Here is a 22,800-nt window from a genome sequence, read left to right as displayed (position 1 = left end):
TTCACCATTGGTTCTTCTCAGAACTACACACTCATAAAAGAGATTTTATTTTCTTGTCCATGGTGTAACCGCAAACCTAACCTTATTTAGTATTTCTACCATAGCTTCTACCATTTCTGCATAGCTTCAAGTCTTATTGGTCAGTTTTGTAGTAATGAGAGTCGACTGTAATCCAGTCACACTGGTATGGGAAGATAGTCTTCAACTGGTGCTGATCCCCAGAGTGCTGTTTTGGTCTAAATTTTTCTTTTCTCTTTTGGTGCATCCAACTTGAACTTCATTTTCAGCCTGTTTTCTTATCCCTTGACCCAGTAGAAAGCTTAGTTGAATGTTTTCATGAGTAAAAGTTTGTCTAAAAACAGTTAATCATTGTAAACTTTGAAGCTGAACATATTTTTGAAAAGAAAAAAAATCCTGAAGCACAGTTGCATATGTGTGGTCATCTTCCATTTCTTGTGGCAGTCGAAAGCAAAGCCTCACTGTCTGGTCAGATGGAACGGAATTAATGAAGTTGAGTTTAGCTGAAAAGTAAATTACCAGCATGCATCCACTTGCATGACCCTTCACATGTGCCTATGGAAAGCTCAAACACAATTGTATACATCAGAGACGAATGGGCAGTATGAGCAAAAACGCCAAGAAAAAAGTAGCTCAGCTTCCAATTACATGTACATGTCTCTCAAAAATTAGGGTCAATTTTTTTGGGGGGGAGGGGACAAATTATTTGTGCTGATGGAATGGGGACAAAAGCTACCAAAAGTTGTCACAAAAAGTGATAAAACTTGCCATAATTAATGTAAAAATATATAAATATGTACAGTCAACAATTCATTGCCAGTTAATGTCAGATTTTCTTCCCCGAAAAGCTGTCGGGGGGACAAATTCTTCAACCTTGCCATTTATTGCTGGCACCCATAAAATAGGTAGAAAGGCACAACTCTTGAATTTAGGCATCAGTGTTTTCTTTTTTTCCCTAAGTTCTTTTGTTTCAGCTGTTTTTCAACTGCCCTAGTAGATTTGTGGTGTGTGTTTAGACCTCAACTTGTTCACATTCAAAAGGTGCATAGCAGATATAGGCCTTTTTTTGCTAATTGTTTTGATACAAAGGAATTGCTAGTTGGGATTTTTGTAACGTTATTCCTTTTACCTATAATCCCCTTAACCCTTTTTCATTTGGCTTGCAATGATGCTGTTTTGGTGGGATACGCAGACTAGTTACCGCATTTCCATCATGCTCTTCTGTAGCTGCGCGTTCTGCGATTTTTTAGTCTACACTGTTACTTTTATCCAGAAAAATTCTGCTTTTCATCTTGCCATCGTACCGTCGTACGAGTGCTCCATTGTGATAGTGTCCTAACTGTCATTTTGATGTGATTTTGGTGTTGCCATTGTTCAACTTCAAAGAGAATTTGATGAACATTTTTATTGTACTTCCCACATGAAAGCTAGCCCAGGAATACTGATGTAACCGTGGCCTCAATGACTGTGAGTATTTTACACTACTCCTGATTCAGTCTTCAGTGCAATATATATAGACTGTACCAGCTGCTTCAAGCCCTGTTGATTCCATAAAAACATATTTGATATATCCAGCATTGCGAGTTAGAACCTCGATGTTGAAGTCCTGTCAGTTGAAACCACCTTGAATCCCTTTAGTAAAATTGACTAAGCATGGAAGACCTGCATGGTTGTATCAGGCGGCGATCCTCCCATGAATATAACTGGATTTGTGTCTGTAAACCCAGAACCAAGTCGTGGCAATGTAAACAACATACGTGATAAGCAGAAAAATGGAATTTTGCCGGACGAAACTGCAGGCATACCAGAAACTAGAAAAAAAATTGAACTGTAGCAGAGACCAACTCCTTGGGTTGCGGAGATCATTCCGCTTGAACGCGAATGAATTGAACATACTTCGTTCAAATGATATTTTGCGATTTAGAGGAATACATGCAGGCAATCAAAACTGTTGCCATACATGCACTTCAAACCGTTTACTAACTACCATCATTAGTAGAAGGAGCCTAGAACCCAAAGTCCAGCCCATTCAAACTGTTACTGGTAACAGACAGATCGTCAAATATTCAAGATCTTCATGTTTTCCACCACAACTTAGACAGCTACATGTAACTCCTATGAACCCCAGCCAATCATCAAGACAACCTGCAAGAAACAACCAGGCCATTACCCTCCCTCTTTTTTTTGATTGACAAATGCCTGTTCGGTACTCAGTAAACTTGACGAAGTTGAATCGAAGCTGTCAAGTGAGCGAGCCGATGTAATGGTCAGTACAGAATTATGGATTACAGCGAACACCTCCCCTGACCAGTATGCCATCAATGGTTAAAATATCTTCAACAGGTGCAGAGTAGGCAGGACCGGCGGTAGAGTGTTAATTTATGTTAAACATGACATACATGCTACTGTCATTGTTGAGGATATTTTCATTCCACCTGAAAGCGAGGGTCAATGGATACTGTTGAATCACCCATCATTCTCCAGGTGTGTACCCTCTATAGTGATGTTTGTACATGTAGTCTACTGTCTTCCAGACTCACCTCATAAAAACCTGCTTTTCCAACACATTATTAGTACCAAAGACTCCGTTTGGACAAGTAAGCCCTGTGCTGGTGTGGTTCTGCTGGGCAACTTTAATCAATAGGATATCCAGCTGATTTGTAATGGGAATAATCTTGAACAAGTTGTTCAACACCCAATCAGAGGGGATGCTATTCTTGACCCCATCATTACCAACTTTGCAGACCGATATAGATACTGGTATGTAGGTACACGTACCGTAGAAGTGATCACAGTTGTGTTACCTGGGTACCCAAATTCGTTAACACCACCACTAAGGTAACCGCAAAATCATTTCGTCCAATGAGAGACTCTAGCATTAGAGCATTTGGAAGGTGGATACAAACCAGTGTTGGAGTCGAGTCCTCAAATCCGAGTACAGAGTACTCCGAGTACTTTAGGGGCCTGGGCCAAGTACAAGTACACTGGTGACGAGTCCGAGTCCAGATCTCGGAGTCCGAGTACATCAAAGGTTTAGTACTGGGCTGACTCTAAGTACCTTAGTCCGAGCCTGAGTTCAATTGCAAAGCAGTACAATAAACAAATAAGTAAATAATTAAAACTGAATTACACAGGCACATGGTCTTCTTGCAACACAAATCTGCATTACCATGTGGATATTCACACCTTTTATTCATGCGAAAAAGTTGATGTGGCTTATGAATACCCGTGCGGAAACATTTATCAAAGACTTAAGTAAGGAAACCCTGAGATATCAAAACTGAACACAAAAGCAAGACTGTATATTAATATAAACCTAAATAAAGACATGTACTGAAATAGAAGCCTTACCCAGTCACCTTATAACCTGCTGTTAAAACCCCTATGACCAAGACAGAAACCCAAACCTGAATCATATCTGATGCCAAGACTGAGACCAGACTAAAATCTTGCAGCTGTATCACAAAACAAAAACACAAGTAAAGAAATGGCTTGAAAGAAATCTGAATGCACCTCAGGTTTAATTATAACTACCAAACACTTTGTACTTGAGAATCCATATTTTCATATCAATAGTAATAGTACTCCCTGAACTGGAATGATAAAAAGGTCTACTGTAACAGGAAACGCTTCACTCCATGGTCTTGCAAACTAATAGAAATCAAGTTTTCCGAAGTTGCAAGAAAATACCACTTGTGCTGAATACCCGCTCTACGGGAGCGCTTGACATATTCAACGATTGAAAAAAACAAGAAAAGTGAAATATCTGTGGCCCTCATATCACGAACTTCAGCAATGGCTTCTGCACGGAAACACGTACAAAGAGACTTCCATATAAATGCGTTGTTCTCACATGCACGCACAAGGTACCGCTAAAACATGGCAGGAACGTACTGACTCTAGCCTGACTCCAGATTCACAAATTAGTACTATATCCGCAGCATGGAGATGGGAACTAGACTAAAATCCTTAAAGATCAATCCTCGTACCCAGCGTGCATTAAATCACCATGCCCAGCACTGTTGATGCATAAATTTTTAGAGGAATCGATCAAGCGCTGTACTCGAATTATACCCTTGAGTACTGGGGCCAAGTACGGAGTATTTGATGTCCGAGTACATGCAAAATTTGAGTACTAAGAATCGAGTAAGGGCCAAGTCCAAATAAATTTTGAGTACTGATAGTCGAGTAAAGGTCAAGTACTTGCATGTACTTGAGTTGTACTCGAGTATGAGTACTCCAACACTGATACAAACACAAAGACGGAATGATGTCAATAATTCCTGTTGTTGCCAAGACAAGGCTGACTTTTTTTACAACCATATTAACCCGGCCATTAGTGAATTTTTCCTTGTCAAACGTCATACCTGCGATAAATCTTGGATGACTGACCGGTTGAAACTCATGATCGCTCAGAGGCAGAGAGCTTTTGCTATGGTAATACACAACAATTTTATTCCCTTAGAAACAAAGTAATAAGGGAAATTGATGTGGCTAAAAAATCCTCCTACGCAGGTAGAATATGAAAACTGCAAAACATTAACCCGGAGAAATGGCACAAGGAGGTACATGTATGAAACCTGGCTAATTAAAGAAAGGTGACATGACCATCCACATTGAGAGCATTGATCTCTCTGATCATAGATCAGTTGCCAATGAAATCAACAAACATTTGGCCAGTTTTTCGCAATCTCAATATCCACTTAATTTTGACAATTTGCCAGCCTACTTACCATCCTATGAGCCACTACCCCAAGTTCAACCCTGGGAAGTTTTTAGTGCTCTAAAAAAATTTCTGTATTGAAATCAGGTGGACCTGACAATGTGCCTGAAAAAATTGTCAAGGGTTCACTTATGAATTAAGCACCCCTATTACTGATATCTTGAATATGTCGTTTTCCCAGGGTATTGTCCCACTCCAGTGGAAACACACAAATGTTGTGCTGATTCCAAAATAAATGCCATCCACCCTGAACAAATTGAGGCCTATCTCTCTTACCTCAATGCTGGCCAAAGTAGCTGAAGGGTTTATTTGTAAGTGGGCAATGAATTCCATTAGGCCCAACATAGACAACAGACAGTTTGGAAATCAAAAAAGTATCACCACCACCCATTGTCGTGTTGATGTATACCACCAGTTAGTTTCCGGTGCTAACGTTCGTAGTAACGTAGGTACCCTTGTGCTTACAGAGTTCACTAAAGCATTCAACATGGGGAACCACAAAATTGTGAAAAACCTTTTAGACTTGGACATTTCTCCATCCATTGTGAAGTGGATTGTTAATTTTTTAACTCAGCGTCGACAAATAATTTGTTATAATTTGTTTTGCTGAACACTGAAGGAGGAGGTTTATAATTGACAAACTCAATACCCCTGGGGTTTTTGTATTCAGTTAACTTTTTGTGTATTATGTTACATCATCACCACCACTTGATTCAACGGGTCCGTCCTGAAAAAGTTAGAAAAGAAAGGGAATGTTTGTCATAAAATGTAATGAGAAAAAGCTCTTACACAACTACAGTGGAACGCCACTATACCAAACACCGCTATACCAAACATTCTGCTGTACCAAACATTGTACTTGGCTCCCAAATATTTGTGCACAGAACCTACTGAACACTATTCAGTTGCCGTTTGTAATTCCCGAAAATTAACATGATAAAACAGTCGTTGTTTTTTTATGTTGGAAAGTGACAAGTGGCCATTAGTTCCCCGAGGACTGGAAGGGAAAGCCACTAGTTGTCAACAGTATTGAATTGACTCTGGTTTTGCGACTCCACATGATCGGGTGCGGAAGAAAACCGCAATAATAGTAGTAATAGTGTAATAGCTCTTTCGATGGGTCAATTAACTACATGATTACCACACCTAATTTTTAAAAGGTGAATTTTCAAGTTACAAGTCCAGCAAAGATTAGTTCAGGACTTTTTCCATAGCTTTAGTCAATTATGCTATTGTAAAAATACAACAAAATCAAGAAACTCAGTGAAAAAAAATTGGGTCCATTTTCCCTTTTTACACAGAAATGCCCAGTTCACAATTTGCCCTGTGTCTCTGCTGGTATACGTTTACTAGACAAGGCTAATTTATACAGTTAAATGGAACAGAAGTAATTTGTATTTTTTTAAATTTCATTTGTCTTTTCACAGGAAAGATCTGATACAGTTGACCTGAATTTAGATACATCATTGGTTGTGGACATATCAGATGCTTTAAGTGAGAAGGAAAAAGTGAAGTTCACAGTTCACACCAAGGTACAAGTACATGTATTTAAACACTTGTTCAATTTTTCGTCGTCCCATTTTTTTTTTTGTTCTTTTGTGGGTTTTTTTATAAAAGGGTTACTTGTGTATTGTTGTGTTATGCGTCATGTTTTTTTTGTGTAAAAAAATGGTTTACCATTAGCGGTGTCAAAATTTGGAGTTCACTTGTTCGCAGGTTACTTTTGAGTCAAAGCAGTAGACTTGGGTTTCACTTATTATTGTATAGCATTTGACTTGTTTTGGCAAGGGTCATCGAGTTCAAGCTTCTTCATGACAATTTTCACCTTTTAAAAGCTGTATTGGGGGTTTCCATTGTAACAAACACATACTTGTACCTGTGTTCATAGTCATTACTTTGTACACTTCTGTGGAGATCTATCGCTTAAATCAAACAAAACTTCTTTCACTTTGTATTAAAGTGCACAACACAAGTGGGGGATTGGCGTGTTTAGGGGACATCAGAAGATGTGTTGATGCAAGCCTGACCTAGTAGAATCAACATTTATAAATGGCCCTGGCCCCAAGTGATTAAAATTCTCATATTTTTGTGGAAATTCCGACATGTACATGTATGGTTGAAAAAATTTGGGGTGCCGTCCATTACTTTCTTGCCTCAGTTTCAATGTATGATTAAGTCATATAAAGCACCTTTATTTTGTTTTTTCTACTTTACAGACTACTCTGCCATCTTTCAGTGATAGTGAGTTTTCAGTCCAACGTGAACATGAGGAGTTTGTGTGGTTACACACAATGTATGTAGAAAATGAGGATTATGGTGGCATTGTGGTAAGTGGGTGTGTGTGCCTTTGTCAGTGGTACATTTTGTTACAAGAGCTACAGTACGTGTAATTTATTGCATTAAGCCTAACCCCTACCCTAATTTTCTGAACTCATAGCCTAAATCCTCCAAATTCGTCTGATTATGGAGTGTTAACCACTTGCTGCCGGGTGGATTTTTCTTGAGCAAGACAAGATGCCGGCTCATTTTCAAGATTTTCCGTTTTCAAAGTTCTTCAAAAATTTATCATTTCATTTAATGGCCGTTGATACCAAAATGAAGGAGTCTTTGGGCACTATTCTAAAGCTGAAAGGTAAAATTCATTCCTCCAGAATCCTCATGTGGTACATTGAGCCTGACTCCCTAAATCCTCCAGAATCCTCATATGGTACATTGGGCCTGACACCCTGAATCCTCCAGAATCCTTAGTTGGTACATTGAGCCTGACACCCTAAATCCTCCATAATTTTTAGTTAGTACATTGAGCCTGAGACCCTAAATCCTCCAGAATCCTCACGGGGTACATTGGGCGTGACACTCTAAATCCTCCAGAATCCTCATGTGGTACACTGGGCCTTACACCCTAAATCCTCCAGAATCCTTGGTTGGTACATTTAGCCTGACACCCTAAATCCTCCAGAATCCTTAGTAAGTACATTGAGGCTTTCACCCTAAATCCTCCAGAATCCATAGTTGGTACATTGAGCCTGCCACCCTAAATCCTCCAGAATCCTTAGTAAGTACATTGAGGCTATCACCCTAAAACCTCCAGAATCCTTGTATGGTACATTGGGCGTGACAGCCTAAATCCTCCAGAATCCTCATGTGGTACATTGGGCGTGACACCCTAAATCCTTCAGAATCCTCATGTGGTACATTGGGCGTGACACCCTAAATCCTCCAGAATCCTCATTTGGTACACTGAGCCTGACACCGTAGATCCTCCAGAATCCTTAGTTGGTACATTGAGCCTGACACCCTAAAATCCTCCAGAATCCTCATGTGGTACTTTGGGGCTGACTCCCTAAGTCCTCCAGAATCCTCATTTGGTGCATTGAGCCTGACACTCTAAATCCTCCAGAATCCTCATGTGGTACATTAGGTGTGACACCCTAAATCCTCCAGAATCCTCATTTGGTGCATTGAGCCTGACACCCTAAAATCCTCCAGAGTCCTCATGTGGTACATTGGGGCTGACTCCCTAAGTCCTCCAGAAGCCTCATTTGGTGCATTGAGCCTGACACCCTAAATCCTCCAGAATCCTCATGTGGTACATTGAGCCTGACACCCTCCGAGTTAGAACAGACTCCCAAAGATATGAAGAAAAACCTAAGGTTTAATAAAACACATTAAAAATCTGTTGCTGGTGCATCACACGGTGCCACACACGAACATCTTGGTCTTACATGAAAATCACCTCCAACTATTCCATGTATGCCAAAGTGCGCAGGAGTCTGATGCATCATTCATACACTTTTAGGCAACGGCTAGGGATTTCTCAACAGCTCAACAACTTTGCCCTGTGGCATATATGCGAAAAGTACAGACATGTACACACAAATACCAAGGAAAATTTGCAAATGCTGAAGTTACAGCCACATATAAAACAGTCTTCAAGCTTCCGGCTGTCAAATTTGGCCGTTTTCCAATACTCAACTTAAGCTCTGTCTTAGGCTTCAACTGTTTTTAATATCACTCTTTGAAGCTGTATAAAGTACAATAATTAGTCTAATAATGCCACACAAGAGAGCCAAAAATTACAGTAACCATTCAGACCCACAATCGGGAATTTGGTTCGGGGATGAAGCCTGAGACAGAGACAAAGTTGAGTATTGGAAAATGGCTAAAGTTCCGCTTCATACGCCAAACTACATGTAGTTTGGTACCCAGACAAAGGTATTTTACAGTTTATTTGTGTAAAAACATGCATTTTCCCTTGTGTTGAAAGGTGCTCTGCTAAATGTACAGCGTTCTTTATACATGTGAATTGGTACATGTGCAATTTACATGTATAGTACATACACGCTGGTGTGATAGGCCGGAGCGGTGACTCAGATGTGATGTTTAGAGTTGTCCCTCATGGGCACGGTAGGCCTACCTGAGCTGTGACTACAACTTGGATTTGATGTTTGGAGTTGGCTCTTTGAATGTCGAACCGCCAGTGGTGGTACCCGGCTCTTCACAAAAACAGAGCCACTAATCCCAAAGTTTGTTTGAACTGCGAGTCCACTCAGAACGGGGCTCTGATGTTTCATTTCCAAGTAACCTAAATTTTCCAAATTCCTGCATTAGGCAGAAAATGATTTTGGAGGATTTGGAAGGATTAGGGTTAAAAAGTGAGATAATTTTACAATTTGCACACTTACATGTATAAGGGAATAGATATGTGCTTGACCAGTCTTAAATGTACATTTAAGACTGGCTAAGGAAAAATGGACGCGACTAATGCACCAGTGGCAGGCGAGGGCATTATCAGCATTCATTTATTTGAGCCAGTCTTAAATGTTAAAGACCAACCAAGCACATATTTATTCCCATTTATAAATACTGTTTTAGTCAGAGAGTCAAAAGAAGCCAGTATACGATCAATTTCCTAGGATTCTGTTCAAGAATTGAACTTCTATTTTCCGAACACCACTGTCCCCTTCATGGTCTATTCCTTGTACAAGTTATCCCCAAAAAGCTTGTTATATGGACTGGGCACGCATGTGGCGAGTTTTGCGTGCTGCAGGGCACAGACTCTTGATCAGTAGGAACAGAATGGATTAAACTTTATCTTGCATCCAGGTGCCAGCACTTTATTCAATGCACCATCAAATTGCAGCAGGTATTGGCCAATTGCACATGGTTCAATAGGGAAACTGTCTAAAGTATTTCTTAATTGTGTTTAACCTGTGGATGAATTCTTATTTGCATACATGTGTTGTAACTGTTTTGTTTGAAAAGATTCCTCCAGCGCCTCCAAGGCCAGACTTTGATGCTTCCAGAGAAAAGCTCCAGAGACTTGGAGATGGTGAAGGCACCATGACTAAGGAAGAATTCACCAAGATGAAGCAGGAGCTTGAAGCGTAAGTTAGAACTCAGATTTGTTCTTCTATCCATTTGTATATGTACATGTATTTGAAACTGGAGAGAATTAGCACTTTTATTATGTGTGATTAAAAGATATATTTAGCCTGTGATGTTTCAAAGAGTTTTTATCCAAGTTGTATCTGTATCATCTTCAGAAAAAAGACACAAAAACTGTGACTTTTGAAATGATCTGAATCAATCTCATACTAGGTACTCTGTTAACACTGTGTTGACATACTTACCACTATGGCCCTTTTCAACAGAACCCTCGAGTAACTATGCTCCCAATCCATATCAGTAAAATGTTACAAAGGATTGTAACTTATGTTATATACAGTGATGGACCATTACTGGAAAAAATAAAAAACAAAGTTAATACTTTTCATCAAGAAGCATTTGTTTCAAGAGGACATTTTGTGGCACTGAGGATTTCATATTATAAATAATTCAGAAAAAAATACAATCATTTACAAGTCCTTGTCCTGTGTCCGTTTGTAACGTACGTAAGACATGAAGCTCCTTCGAGTTTGTGGCAGTGGTTTTTGGCACAGCGTGCACACAAAAACGGCAATCAGTGTAAATGTATTCATGGCCCACTGTCAGATTGTAAGTTGTAGAAAGAGGATAAAGGTTATGACCTCTTCGTCATCCTGTAGGGCCAGCTGTGTTGCTTCCATTAGCAACACTTATGTTACATTAAATTTTTTCAAATCACATCGTGATTTTTGTCCATTGAGCCTCAACAGTTGATATAGAAAGGTAAGATACATGTATGTTTAACCCTCCTTTGGTTTTACAGCACAAATATGCACAAGTACCCAAGGTCACTCTCTTGTATGTTGGTGCAGTTTGAGGTGTTTACCAAGTGACCCACAGAGTGACTTCAGCATAGGAGGGTTAATGTACAGAAGATTTCCCGTTATGGCGCTCCCTGATATAATGCTTTTACCGATATATAAGGCTCTATTTTCATTTCCCCAACTACACGCCCATTCACTGTATGTATTTTTATGTGGTTATAGCGCTCTCGTTTACAATGCTTTTCGGTATATAACATTCACAGTTTTCGGCCCCAAAACTATACAAAGCATGTCTAATGATTCTGGTTACAGCGCTCTTTACCTTGGAAAATCAGATTCTTTGAAAATCAATGCATACATTTATGAAACTGAAATCGCAAAGCCGCTGTGATTGGCCGGCCATCCTGGACACCAGTAGTTTCGCAATCACACAGAGTGCAGACACGCAGTGGGACACCCCATGCAGCACAATTGCGAGCATGTGCTCACCATGGTTAGCCGCGCCCGCGTGGCTTTGTTGTGGCGACATTGTAGTGATTATTTTCACAATTTTTATTTATTCTTGTAGTGTAGTTTGGGACACAGTAATCTACATTGAGATACTACATGTACATGTAGTATTTTGTGACCTAAAGTTTTCTTTCTACCGATAAATAAAATCAGCTGCTTAAATTGTACATTTATCATTTGCCAAAAGGATGAGGCGGAAACTTCTCAGTATTGAAGTGTTCTTCCTTTCTGGTTCACAACTGCTTTATTTACAAAACTTTATACATAGGCATAAAAAGAACACAATTCAATCAAGGATTTTAACAAGTTGTAGGCAAAAATGAGGTTTACAATCAACTGTTAAACTGTCTGTTTGTTTCTGATTCTCAGTTATCTGATTTAATGTAGTTAATTAATAAGAAAACAAATCAAATTCAATCAGTGAAACACAAAATCAATGCGACCCTTTACAAATCATTTCAGGCTCCTTACAATCACAGATGATTAGAGTTCTTTGTCATAAAAAATACAGTACGTCCCTTATAGTTAAAGTCCGGCTCCTGCAGTGTGTCAACTCTTGCTTGCTCAATTCTCAGCACTGCCCTCAAGTATTTGTAGACATTCTGTCGTCAAAATCAATTTGTGACACCGGGTAGCACGGATAGCAGGGTAGTTGTGATCAACATCACAAGTGACTACTTAATATCTAAATTTAAAGAAATGGCCAAACCGTGAAAGTACTACATTTCTAATTTGGAAAAAAGGTCAGTTCCTCACTAAAGTTTAAACTTCAAAATAGTCCTTAATAGCTTTTGGATTAAATTACACAGCTGAATCCTTCACCCTTGACGAATGTAACTGTAAAGTCACAAATTCTATTGATATTTTCAGTGAAGGAAAGGAAGTTCATCTTGTCAAAACATCAATGAACTTAGAGAATAATCTGCCAAATAAATAGGGTATTTACACTTACCAGTTTCTTCACCGCAATGTACGTAAGGTGAGTGAGTTCTGCTCCACTGCTGGCCTTGACAACAAAATCTGACAGGCAGGGTTTTCCTCGGTTCTGTTCTAACCTTGGCAGGTTACCGTAGTTGTTGGATGAGGCACTTGAATTTGTGCCTACTGGGCAAAAGTGCCTCTAATGGTGTCGTCTGGCCAACGAGAAAATGCTTTTGGGAGCTACTCAAATGTCATGCTGACACAGCGGAATCATCTGGCATTCTGACTCTCAGCCTAGCTATGGTACTTTCCACATCACTTCCATTTCACACTTCACTCCAACAAGCTCAAGCTAATTTTTAAATAATAAGAGAAGCAGCTTTTTGCCAGAACCTGGCTAACCTAATTTACAAAGGAAAGAGACACAGACACAGGTTCACCTTCAATTCTGGTTTGTTGTTCAACACATCTGAAGTGAACATTTAACCAACTTGTCAAGAGAGGTTAAGAAAACTTCCTAGTGGACTCCCATCTCTGATTCAGCTCTAAACAATACTTCTCTATCAGTGAAAGAAAAATAGTTCCACTACACAAAAGACCTGCATGAAAGGACTCCAACTGGAGGGGTGTATACATTGAGAACGTTCTTGAAGAAGAATCATGGCCTTGTCAACTTAAGTTGGAGGGGGAAAGAACATTCTATGAAAATTTGAGGGGTTAAAGCTACTAATCAATACGCACATCAAAACCGAAAAAGAAAAACATTAAATTAAAAAACATCTTCCATCTTTGTGGAGCAAATCTCGTCTTCGCCAATTGTGTTTGGCGTGACATGTCAGAGCTGTGTTCACTTGGATTTTCTAATGACATATCACTTTCTGTGGTCAGCATGGTTATTGGGAAAAGACAGCAATTGGACTGTCCATGAATGGGGTACACAGTAGCAGTCAGGATGTCGTGGTGGATGCAGACGCAGTGCGTGTGCCGCGATGCATCATGTATGAGGTCCTGTGGCAGTTTTTGAAGAGATTTTGTGTTTTTTTATCGGTGTCATGAAAATGTTGAGATAAATGGATACAAGGCATATACTTCGTAAATTATGGTGCATACATCTGCCAACACATGTACATGTAAATGAAATTCACATGCATGACATACGTGTAGATACATGAATTTATACATGTACATAGAGGCACATGTGTGTTGCACATGTTGGTTATAGTGCTGTGCGGTTATAATGCTCAATTTTGTTAGGTGCCCTTGAGAGCACTGTAACGGGAATCTACTGTAATTATTGCAATATTTATCCAAGATGATGTCGTAAGATTTGCTTAAAGCTGATTTTACAATACATGTGGGAGGCATGTATAGTGTGCAGTCAAATAGTCAATACATTGAAGTTTAGAGACCAGAATAGTCTCAGGAGGCTGATTTATTATTTATTTAAAATGAATTCAGTGTTTAACTTTGTTTTCTTGATTTTTCTCATTGTGTTTGAGAAGATTCCATAGGTCAACTTAGGTAAAGGCAGATAGAATAGCTATTCTTCTGAATTTCAGGGCGTGCTCGCTGGTTAACATACAGTTGCAGGATTTCTCATATAAATTTTTTTCTTCATTTGTAACTATAACAAATTTGACAAATTATCTTTCTGTTTGGAAAACAATGTAGGTTGGCAAAAGTTGGCCCAGAGTTAGGTTCCATTTTGTTTTCCCTGGTATTCTCAAACTGTGTTGTACTACCATGTAAATATTAAAGTACACCACCTTCACTATGCATCAGCAGCCAGGTCTGTTGGGGTTACACAGAGTAAAGCTACAAGTATAATGCTCAACCTTTCTTGAAGGGATAGAGTAGGGAAGTTACAAGAATGAACCCTGAAGGCAAAATGTGTATGTATAAATTGATGGTACGTATTGGTACATGTAATGTCTTGAATGAAATACTTTTTAAACAATGTTTATTCCACAGAGAATACCTTGCCACATTTAAGAAGACTGTTGCCATGCATGAAGTGTTTTTGCAGCGTCTAGCTGCACACCCAACTCTCCGAAATGATCATAATTTCAAAGTTTTCCTGGAGTATAAGGGAGAGGTAATGTAACACTTGTTTTTAGTTATGAAATGTTTCATCTTGATTTGTGTGTCAATAATTTGTTTATATTCTGTTTATGAATGGTCACTTGAAAGTTGAACTATGAAGACATGTAAATTCGTGCAGGCGTGACGTACATAGTGTGGACTTCTGCACAAAGGAAGTCCACATAATACAAGGTACGATGGCATTGTGTGGACTTGCACACATCCGCACACTGTTTTCCCCTTTTTGAAAAACAGTTTCAGAGGCATTTTTGGGTCAAGGTTATCCATGGGAAAAGTGAAGAGGAACAGTCCAGGAAATCATCTAAGATCCAGCTCGAAGGAGTTATCCTAGTGGGAGAAAAACAAGCATTTACCTTAACCACAGGAGAAAAAAGGAATGTCTACATTTCATATGATGTTTAAGTTTAAGTTGATGGGCAACTGTCTTTGCTCACAAACACCTTACTGCTTGTCTGACCTGATCAGACAGTGCTAGAATTATTGCATACATAATAACTGTAGACAAACTTACATATTCATATTAACTAAGTAATCTTTGACCTTCAATGATCAGTATGATGTCGTTTTTTGGGGTGTGCGTGCCATGTCATTCTATGTCAAGGCACGTACATGTACTGTATGTGTATGAATTTTTTGCGCAGGTTGGTGAAAAAAATGATAAACAATAGCCAGAATCTGGACTAGCAATTGACTAGATGCCTAGATTTCTGTATTAGAAAGGAATTCTCTGTATTGTGGTCAAGTAAATAGTTCTGCCTAAGCAAGAACTCCATGTAGAAAAAGCCCAGTTAGACTATAATTCAAAACAAGCATCTAAAGTAGTGCTTTTAAAAGCATTCCTTTCTTTCTTAAAATCTCAAATTATTCTTTCCTGTGTGATCTAAATAATAATTTGTGAAGATACGTGTACATGTATATACCAAAACACATACTTTGGGGACACAATTGTAGTTGAAACGGTCACACATTTGTTTACCACCCTGTTCCTTGCAGTTGAATGTCCGTGGAAAAAACAAAAAAGAGAAGTTTGGAAGTCTTGTGAAGTTTGTCACAAAGTCTGTGGATGAAGTTCTTGTTTCAGGTCAAAAGGTTTGTGTAAAATATTAACTTCTTTTAAGAAAAGAAACCTCTTTATTTACATTTGTAAGAATTTATTCCTGTTTGTAATTTAGGTTTTAAAGTAAAACTTTGGGTCAGTGACCCGAAGCTGGGTTGCATATCTTTGAAAAGCAATTAAGATTTCAGGAATACCTTGGCTTGTAATGGTTGTATACAGTGGTATATCAAGTAGGGGTAGGCCTTAAGCATGTGACTTTTATTCGTGTTTATCAGGAATTTAAAGCTGTGACACTTCTGAAATAATACTAACACCTTTTGTGGAAAGGGGGTGGAAGAGAAGGGTAAAGAAGATATCTTTTATGGGTAAAAAAAAAAGTTGCCCCCTTGGGCCTAAGACTTGGATATGATACTGTTTCTATAATAATCTTGATCATGAAGTTGTGACTCCTCTGAAGTTTTACTTCTGTCAGCAATCAGTATCAGTGTCAGTAACCTGTACTAGCCAATAAATCAAAAAGGGAATGAATTTTGTTTCTTTCTGTTTTAATCCTCTCCTAATGCCATTATTAATAATGTCTGTCCTTGAAAATTAATTTTCCACATTGTGTTTGACTTTTCGTTTAAGGATGTGGATTCCTTCTTTGAGCATGAAAAAAATTTTTTAGTTGAGTATCACACCAAGGTGAAGGATGCTACCACAAAATCAGATCGAATGACAAGATGCCATAAAGGTAAGTTGTGAACAATTTAACGGGCCACTGCATTCAACTTACCTGAACAACAATTTGCATATTTTCCTAGCGCCAGTACTCCATTTAAATAAATCTCAACTGCTAGTGCACCCTTATCCATATGTACCACAGTGCATTGCGGCATAGCCTCCATGTTTGTTGTTTTTCTTAGCACCGTTACTGTCATATTTCCTGTTTCCTGTTTTTCATTTGCTACATGAGCTCTATGTTTATTTCCAATCAACTGCTTGATTAGTAGATAAAACTATGTATCATCTTAAGGATTCTGGGTGAGGGTATGTTTTCTTGTGTGAATTTTTGTATGTTTTGTTGCTCCATTTCTTACAGTTTCAGGTTACTTGCCATGCTTGCTTTGACTATGTAGAGATCCATTGCAGCTCCCCTTCTAAATACACTCTAGTAGTTTGCCAGAGGTTGAGAGGCAGTTCTTGGGATGTTGATTCCTTTTCCTTCTCCGGTCTAACCCAGTATGGAGGCAGCAACCATCCAGTGCTCGAAGGGCACAAGCAGGTGACCTCTGAGAGCAGTCTGCATTAGTCAGGACTCAATGTCCCATGCTCTCCACTGAGTGAGCTGACAAAACTGAGTCAGGGAAACTGAGGTGCTTCTGCGAAAGGGGTAAGCTGTTCCTCGGCCCCAACACGTGCTGGTCACCTAGGCTCAGCCACAAATCCCACATCAATAGCCCAACACCTAAATGCTGAAAACATCTCTGCCTCCTCCACCTGCATTGCCAGCTTCTTCAAGGCCCAGTCCTTGAAGTAGCTGGGCCTACTTTAATGGCACCGTGTCGTATCTTGTTCCAGAAGGACAGGGAAGCCCACATACATCTGAGTCTGGCTCTTTGGCCTGGAAGAAACACAAACTTGAACACTCTTCATCTTGTGAGATGGAATTTCAGGCTATTTATGGTGAAAGATGGCAAAAGTGCAAAGGTTTGCGGTAGTACCATGCGAAGGAATAAATCTCTTATGAGTATATGTGGCTCTGAAAAGAACCAGGAGTATACTCAACGTTTTGGACTGTGTCCTCACGACAGATTGAGCACGCACTCTAGAACGTTGAGTATACTCCCGGTTCTTTTCAGAACCACACATACTAATAAGAGATTTATTCCTTCGCATGGTGCTACTGCAAGCCTTTCCACCTACTACTCCTCATCTTCTTGAGACTACTCTGGCAGCAGGAAGAAACATCGCTTTGAAGATCTGCCCCCCTCGAGTCGTGCGGACCTTTAAATCAATCTCCACACTAGTTCACAGCTTAGACCCCAGGATTCCATCGGCAGCAACTCATTGGGATGTAGATTTGCATTTGCCACCTTCTTCACCAATAAACCTGACTGTTCAAAGCTGCCTGCCTAAGGAGACATCCAGGGACAAACCTTCAGCAGCCTCTCAGTGGACAAATGTATTATCACATTAAGCTCACAGGGACCTGGATCAGGTTCAGGATTGCATGAATTGGATTATGGGGACCTGTCATCCACTGAGGGCGAATCTGTTTCAGCCTGTGGGCTTTTGCTTCAGAATCACACCTCCTTCTTCAGATGGAAATGGTAGAGGTTCTCGGCTTCTCACCAATGCACGAGTCTAGGGGGTTGTGGTTGCGGCCAGTTTCCATATAATCATGTGTAAATTCCAGCCGTATCGATTCAGACATGGCCACTGTGCAGACCATTCAGCAAGATCGTTACACTGGCCGTTGGTATGCATGTGAACGTTCATGTGTGTGCATGCATCGCATGCAAGACTGCTCGGTGACACCGTAAAAAATTTTACTGTGTTACGGTTCCGGGCTGATCTGAAGTGAAGTAATAAAGTTCAGGTACTTTTCATGACAAAAGTAGAAACAAACAGTAAAAATGTTCAGGTACATGTATTTTTCATTACAATAATGGAATCAAACAGGTGTAAGTATGTGCACCTGTCTTTATGATTTACAGGCACATTTCTGAGACAAATGGGAGCATTTTAGTGACCTGCGCCTGTTAATTTCAAGCCCTGCAGGACTCATCCTGTCATAACCCAACACTTCATGTAGTAAGTTTCATACATGTATGTTCACAGAACTCAACCCGTCAAATTTCAACAAACTCTGCTGTTGTAAATTGATGGGATAGAGAACGTTGGGTTAATAGAAAAATCCAAAGACAAAATGTCTGCTGATAAAGTCAGATCTTAATAAGCTGTTTTCCTTGACAGAGACAAAAATACCTTAGAAAATACATTGAAGGATAAAGCGGCCCCTTTGGAACAAAATGCAGTGCCATGATGCTTCTTCTCCCTGAGTTTCTGGCACAAGCATGTAAGGAAGGCTCCCCCGTGTCACCTGACTTTGCTACAGTGGCACTCAGATGTATGGAAACTCACTCTTAACCATCCTCTGACAGCCTCCAGTTTTAGGAACTGGACAGCAAAACTGTCTTTTCCTAGCAGTGGTATGTTCCGTAACCTCTGGTTCACTCCTTCGTACAGATCTGCATTGCGTTAGTGATGACAACCTACGGGCAGAAGTGGTGAGGAGAAAAATGCCAGTGAACTGAAGCAAAGTGGATTGATACAATCGAGAAACTTATTTTTCGCCTAGTTCTTATGCTGAGACAGGAGCTTATTAGCTTCTTTGTCTTTTGGATCTCGTTCAACACATTACTGAAACCAACTCAAATTCCTCATAACAAGTCCAATCCACAAAACTTGGAGGCCGAGATAGACTTTTCTGCAGGAGAAGGCAATCTTACTGGTTATATACAGTGAGAGGAACACCAGATTCCTGCCAACCTTTTTCTCTCCTCGAAGATAGATGTGGCAGCCCATCTGCACCACTTAGATGGTTGTAGTTAAATTTTTCCCCAAGTCATTGCTATTTACAAATCCTGATATAGTAAAGCCCTTCACCTCTTTTCCATTTTTGGTTTGACTTTACTAACTTGGGCAAAAAAAAACAATTTGGCTGTTAGTATTCTGATTGATTGTTGGCCACTGTTCCATGATTTTTGTTGGCATTGGGTATAGGAAGACAGCGCTTGCTTTTGAAATGCAGTGGAAATAGAAGATGGCACTCACACCGTTAGCACTGGAAGACTGGTACATACCACACAGTACACTTTACATTTACATGGGTCATTTAAGGGCAGGACGCGATGATTGGAGGATATTCTGGGACCAGGAAGGGCAGGATGTGGAAGTGCTGTGATCGGAGGAAATTTGGGCGCGGTGAGGGCAGAAGTTGTGCTGTGATTTTAGGCACTCTGGGCCTTTCATGGGCAGGAGGTACTGTGAGTGAAGGCACTCCTGGCCCAGCAAGGGCTAGATCAGTGGCACGTTGATCACAAAAAGTACATTACCTTGAAATTTGATATGTTGAGGCCAGAGCAGGACTGGATGTGGCTTGTTTTGGAATTTAGCTTTGTTGAATCGATAAAAATGTAACTGTGTGGAAAAAACAAGTACTTTCAAAAGAAAATTGTGGAAATGGAAATTATCGACAGTCTGCTTGATTTGGCTTTTGCAGTTGGTTAATAGGGTTTAAGAATGGGCAGGGTGAAATTTAAAGGACATTGTGCTGCATTACAAAGAACACAACTCATTAAATGATTGTGCTGAGGTACAACTCCAGGGTCCCATGTTCACTTTTCTGCTGTAAGAAGAGGGCCTCATACTTCATAGTTAACGCTGTGGTTCTCATTTTTTTTATTTCTACTGGTAGCTTGGGTAAAGTTGGACCACTTGGTCAGTCGGGGGAGGTGGGTAAAAATTATTTGCTTTCCTCAGAATTTCTTTGAAGATCAACTCCAACTGTTTTAAAAGTTTTGAAAATAACTCTTATTGCATTTAGTATTTAATAAATCATATATTCATTTCCAAATCATGTCTGTATTGCATCTGTATTTTTTGTAATTTTGCTGAAACTTTTGAACGTTGTGGCGCTGTTGAGAAAAGAAATTTGTGTGATGTACCGGAAAAAACATTGAAACTGGTATCCGTGGCACGACTGGTTGTGCTACGAACATACATATACATGAAAATGGATCTACATGTGCGTGCACCGTGTGTCAGGGATCGATCTGTGTGCAGGTTCTACTGTGCCGCATTATCTCTTTTTGGTCAAGAGTTTGTGCTCCTTTTTTCGTGCCTAAATAGTGCGTCTTGGTGGACGTACTAGAAATTCTGCAAAAGAACCGGGATTGAAATTCTTCGAGTTTCCGAAGAATGAGAATATTCTTCAAGTTCGTGCTGTCGTCCGCATCTAATATTCATTACATGCTGATGAGTCAAGGGAGATATTGATATATGTGCCAGTTTTATTAGACTTGGTACTTCTGAATAGGATTCAATATGAGAAAAATCAACATCGTTGGAGTTGGTCTTTAAAGGAAATTCCAGACAGGGTTGGCGCAACTCAGCACACTGCAGAAAGCTTTCTCCCTCAGCGGACTCCAGTGTCCAAACAGTATCCGTGCCTTAGAAGCCTTAACTGTTTTCTTTTTATTTATGTCAAGACAAAAATAAGGGTTGGTTGAATATGAGAATCGTAGAATTCTAGGGACGCCCATACGCTGGCATGGCGATGGCCACCACCTGCCGGGTTCCTTTGCTTCTGCTCGCCATGCTTCTACTGGCCATGCTGCTTCTGCTCGGAAATCAGCCAGAGTACCCCTCCAAGTGGGCAACAGGCTCCACAGCGGGTTCGCTGCGCTCTACTCCTGCTGCTACGGGCGAGTGTACAGCACGGCATGCAGCCTCACTTTGTGCTGACAGGACTGGTCCCTCTTTAGTTAAGGCTAGCTGCAACGCCACACTTCAGGCACTGGGCTAACATTTAGATTCCCTGGTCACCACCAGAATGCATCACAGTCAACGTTAGTGCAGAGTGGTGCTGCACTCGAGGCTAGTAAACCTTCTCTTCGGCTAGCCGGGTCTGGGGGGGCCTTAAGTCCTTTGGCGGTCTCCCTACTACCAGAGCCTACCGTAAAAGACATCTATTCATCAGTATGGTTCACCAGGCTACACACAGGGGCTACATACCAGGATGGCCCCACACCTCCTGGGCCAGCAACAACAACCACCACACACCATGTCCGTGAATTCAAATTCCATTCATCACCATGGCTTCTGGCTACTGGCTAGGGCTATCTGACCAGTGTGCTTCCGTTACAGCTCCCTGGCAGCTCAGCCTGCTTCAGCCAATCATGGCCTGCATTCTGGGCATGCTGCTGACGCTGCAGGTTTTCAGGTTCTTCCTTCAGGTTCTTCGGCCGAATCAACCTCACATAAGAAGTCTAGACACTAATCCTCTTCTGCAGGGTTCAAATTCAAAAATCTTGCTCTACACTTAAGCAAAATACATCTATTTCTTCATCTAATTTGGTGACAGTGGTCCACTCCCTCAGGGACGCTGCCCATTATAGTCAGCCGCCTCGAGTCAACCTCCACTCCCCCGGCGACTGCTCCTGCCCAAATCCCCCCACGTGAGGATCTCCATCCAATCCTCACCTGGATTTGTAGCCGGCTCCGCTTCCGGCTTCATTTCTGGCTTCACATCTGGCTCTGTCCGTTCAATGCACAGACACCCATTCATTTTATTTTTGAATTGAGTTTGCACTTAATAAATTCAATAATATTTCTTCAACTTATCCGGGTTCTACCTACGACTCACATCCAACTCCAACCTGTGAACATAGTATGCCTGTTGGCATCTCCTTTTCTGTATTAGGTACAACTGCACTGTGAAAAGGTTGTTCATCTTTTGATTGATATTTTCCCCTATATTGGTGTAAATATCAACTTCCTGACCTTGTGCAAATTCTTCCTAATCCTTGGTCAATGTTTGACCAACAGTGATGGAAATTAACCAACAATGTGGTAATTCTAACCAAGATTGGGCAATTAACAAATGTGCAACACTGTCTGACCAATTTGTTTTACTATGTGGTGACGTTTCTTACTCAGGCCTACACTTCTGCTTTGATTTGCCCACTTTTTGGGGCATCCAGGCATGCAGGTGTTACATGTACACTGTATACTCTACCGGGCCGCCTTAAGTCATTTGCTCATACGGCCCCTATACATGTACATTTATAGTAAATGCAAGTCTGGGTCACGCATACTAAACCCTGATCGTGGCTCGAACAATAGCTCATAGGCCTACCGCTACACTACACATCAGACTGCTAGTTAGCACCCGTGACTCCCATGCCTGGGGGCCAGCTAGGTGGGGAACAGAAATCTGCTATACAGGCGTCTCTGTACCATTATCTGGAACTATCCCGGTAAATAAAACGCGATCAGCCTACCATTTGTGTTTTATTCTCCCTACTGTTTTTTTGTTCGTTAATGCCTGCGGTAGATGTCAACGCCCTACCCACAGACCCAATGCCTCATCGAGCCCTCCGATGTCTGAAACTTCATCATTGGGGGATGTTTCTCCAACCGAAGCTCCTGTGAGTTTCGTTGAAGACTTTTTTATGTATCTGTTCCACACGGGCCTCCAGACAGCCGCTATCTGCAACTACTGGTTCTCC

The 22,800-nt window shown here is 40.5% G+C and overlaps 1 protein-coding gene across 2 annotated transcripts in view; it reads left to right on the top strand.

Moving 5' to 3' along the window:
- Positions 1-22,800, top strand: part of snx6 (sorting nexin 6) — a 62,219-nt gene that overhangs the window by 7,599 nt on the left and 31,820 nt on the right. For both annotated transcript variants that reach the window (XM_022255278.2, XM_022255279.2), the window contains exons 3-8: positions 6,169-6,273; positions 6,958-7,068; positions 10,007-10,128; positions 14,335-14,458; positions 15,460-15,555; positions 16,151-16,256. In XM_022255278.2, the coding sequence (XP_022110970.1) occupies positions 6,169-6,273; positions 6,958-7,068; positions 10,007-10,128; positions 14,335-14,458; positions 15,460-15,555; positions 16,151-16,256 (664 nt within the window). The remainder of the gene's footprint in view (positions 1-6,168; positions 6,274-6,957; positions 7,069-10,006; positions 10,129-14,334; positions 14,459-15,459; positions 15,556-16,150; positions 16,257-22,800) is intronic.

The sequence above is a fragment of the Acanthaster planci genome, linkage group LG01 (assembly GCF_054643075.1).
Source record: "Acanthaster planci isolate LZ-2023a linkage group LG01, COTS_SCS, whole genome shotgun sequence".
Taxonomy (NCBI): domain Eukaryota; kingdom Metazoa; phylum Echinodermata; class Asteroidea; order Valvatida; family Acanthasteridae; genus Acanthaster; species Acanthaster planci.
Note: the sequence above shows the minus strand (reverse complement) of the source record. Positions and strands in the feature narration are given on the sequence as shown.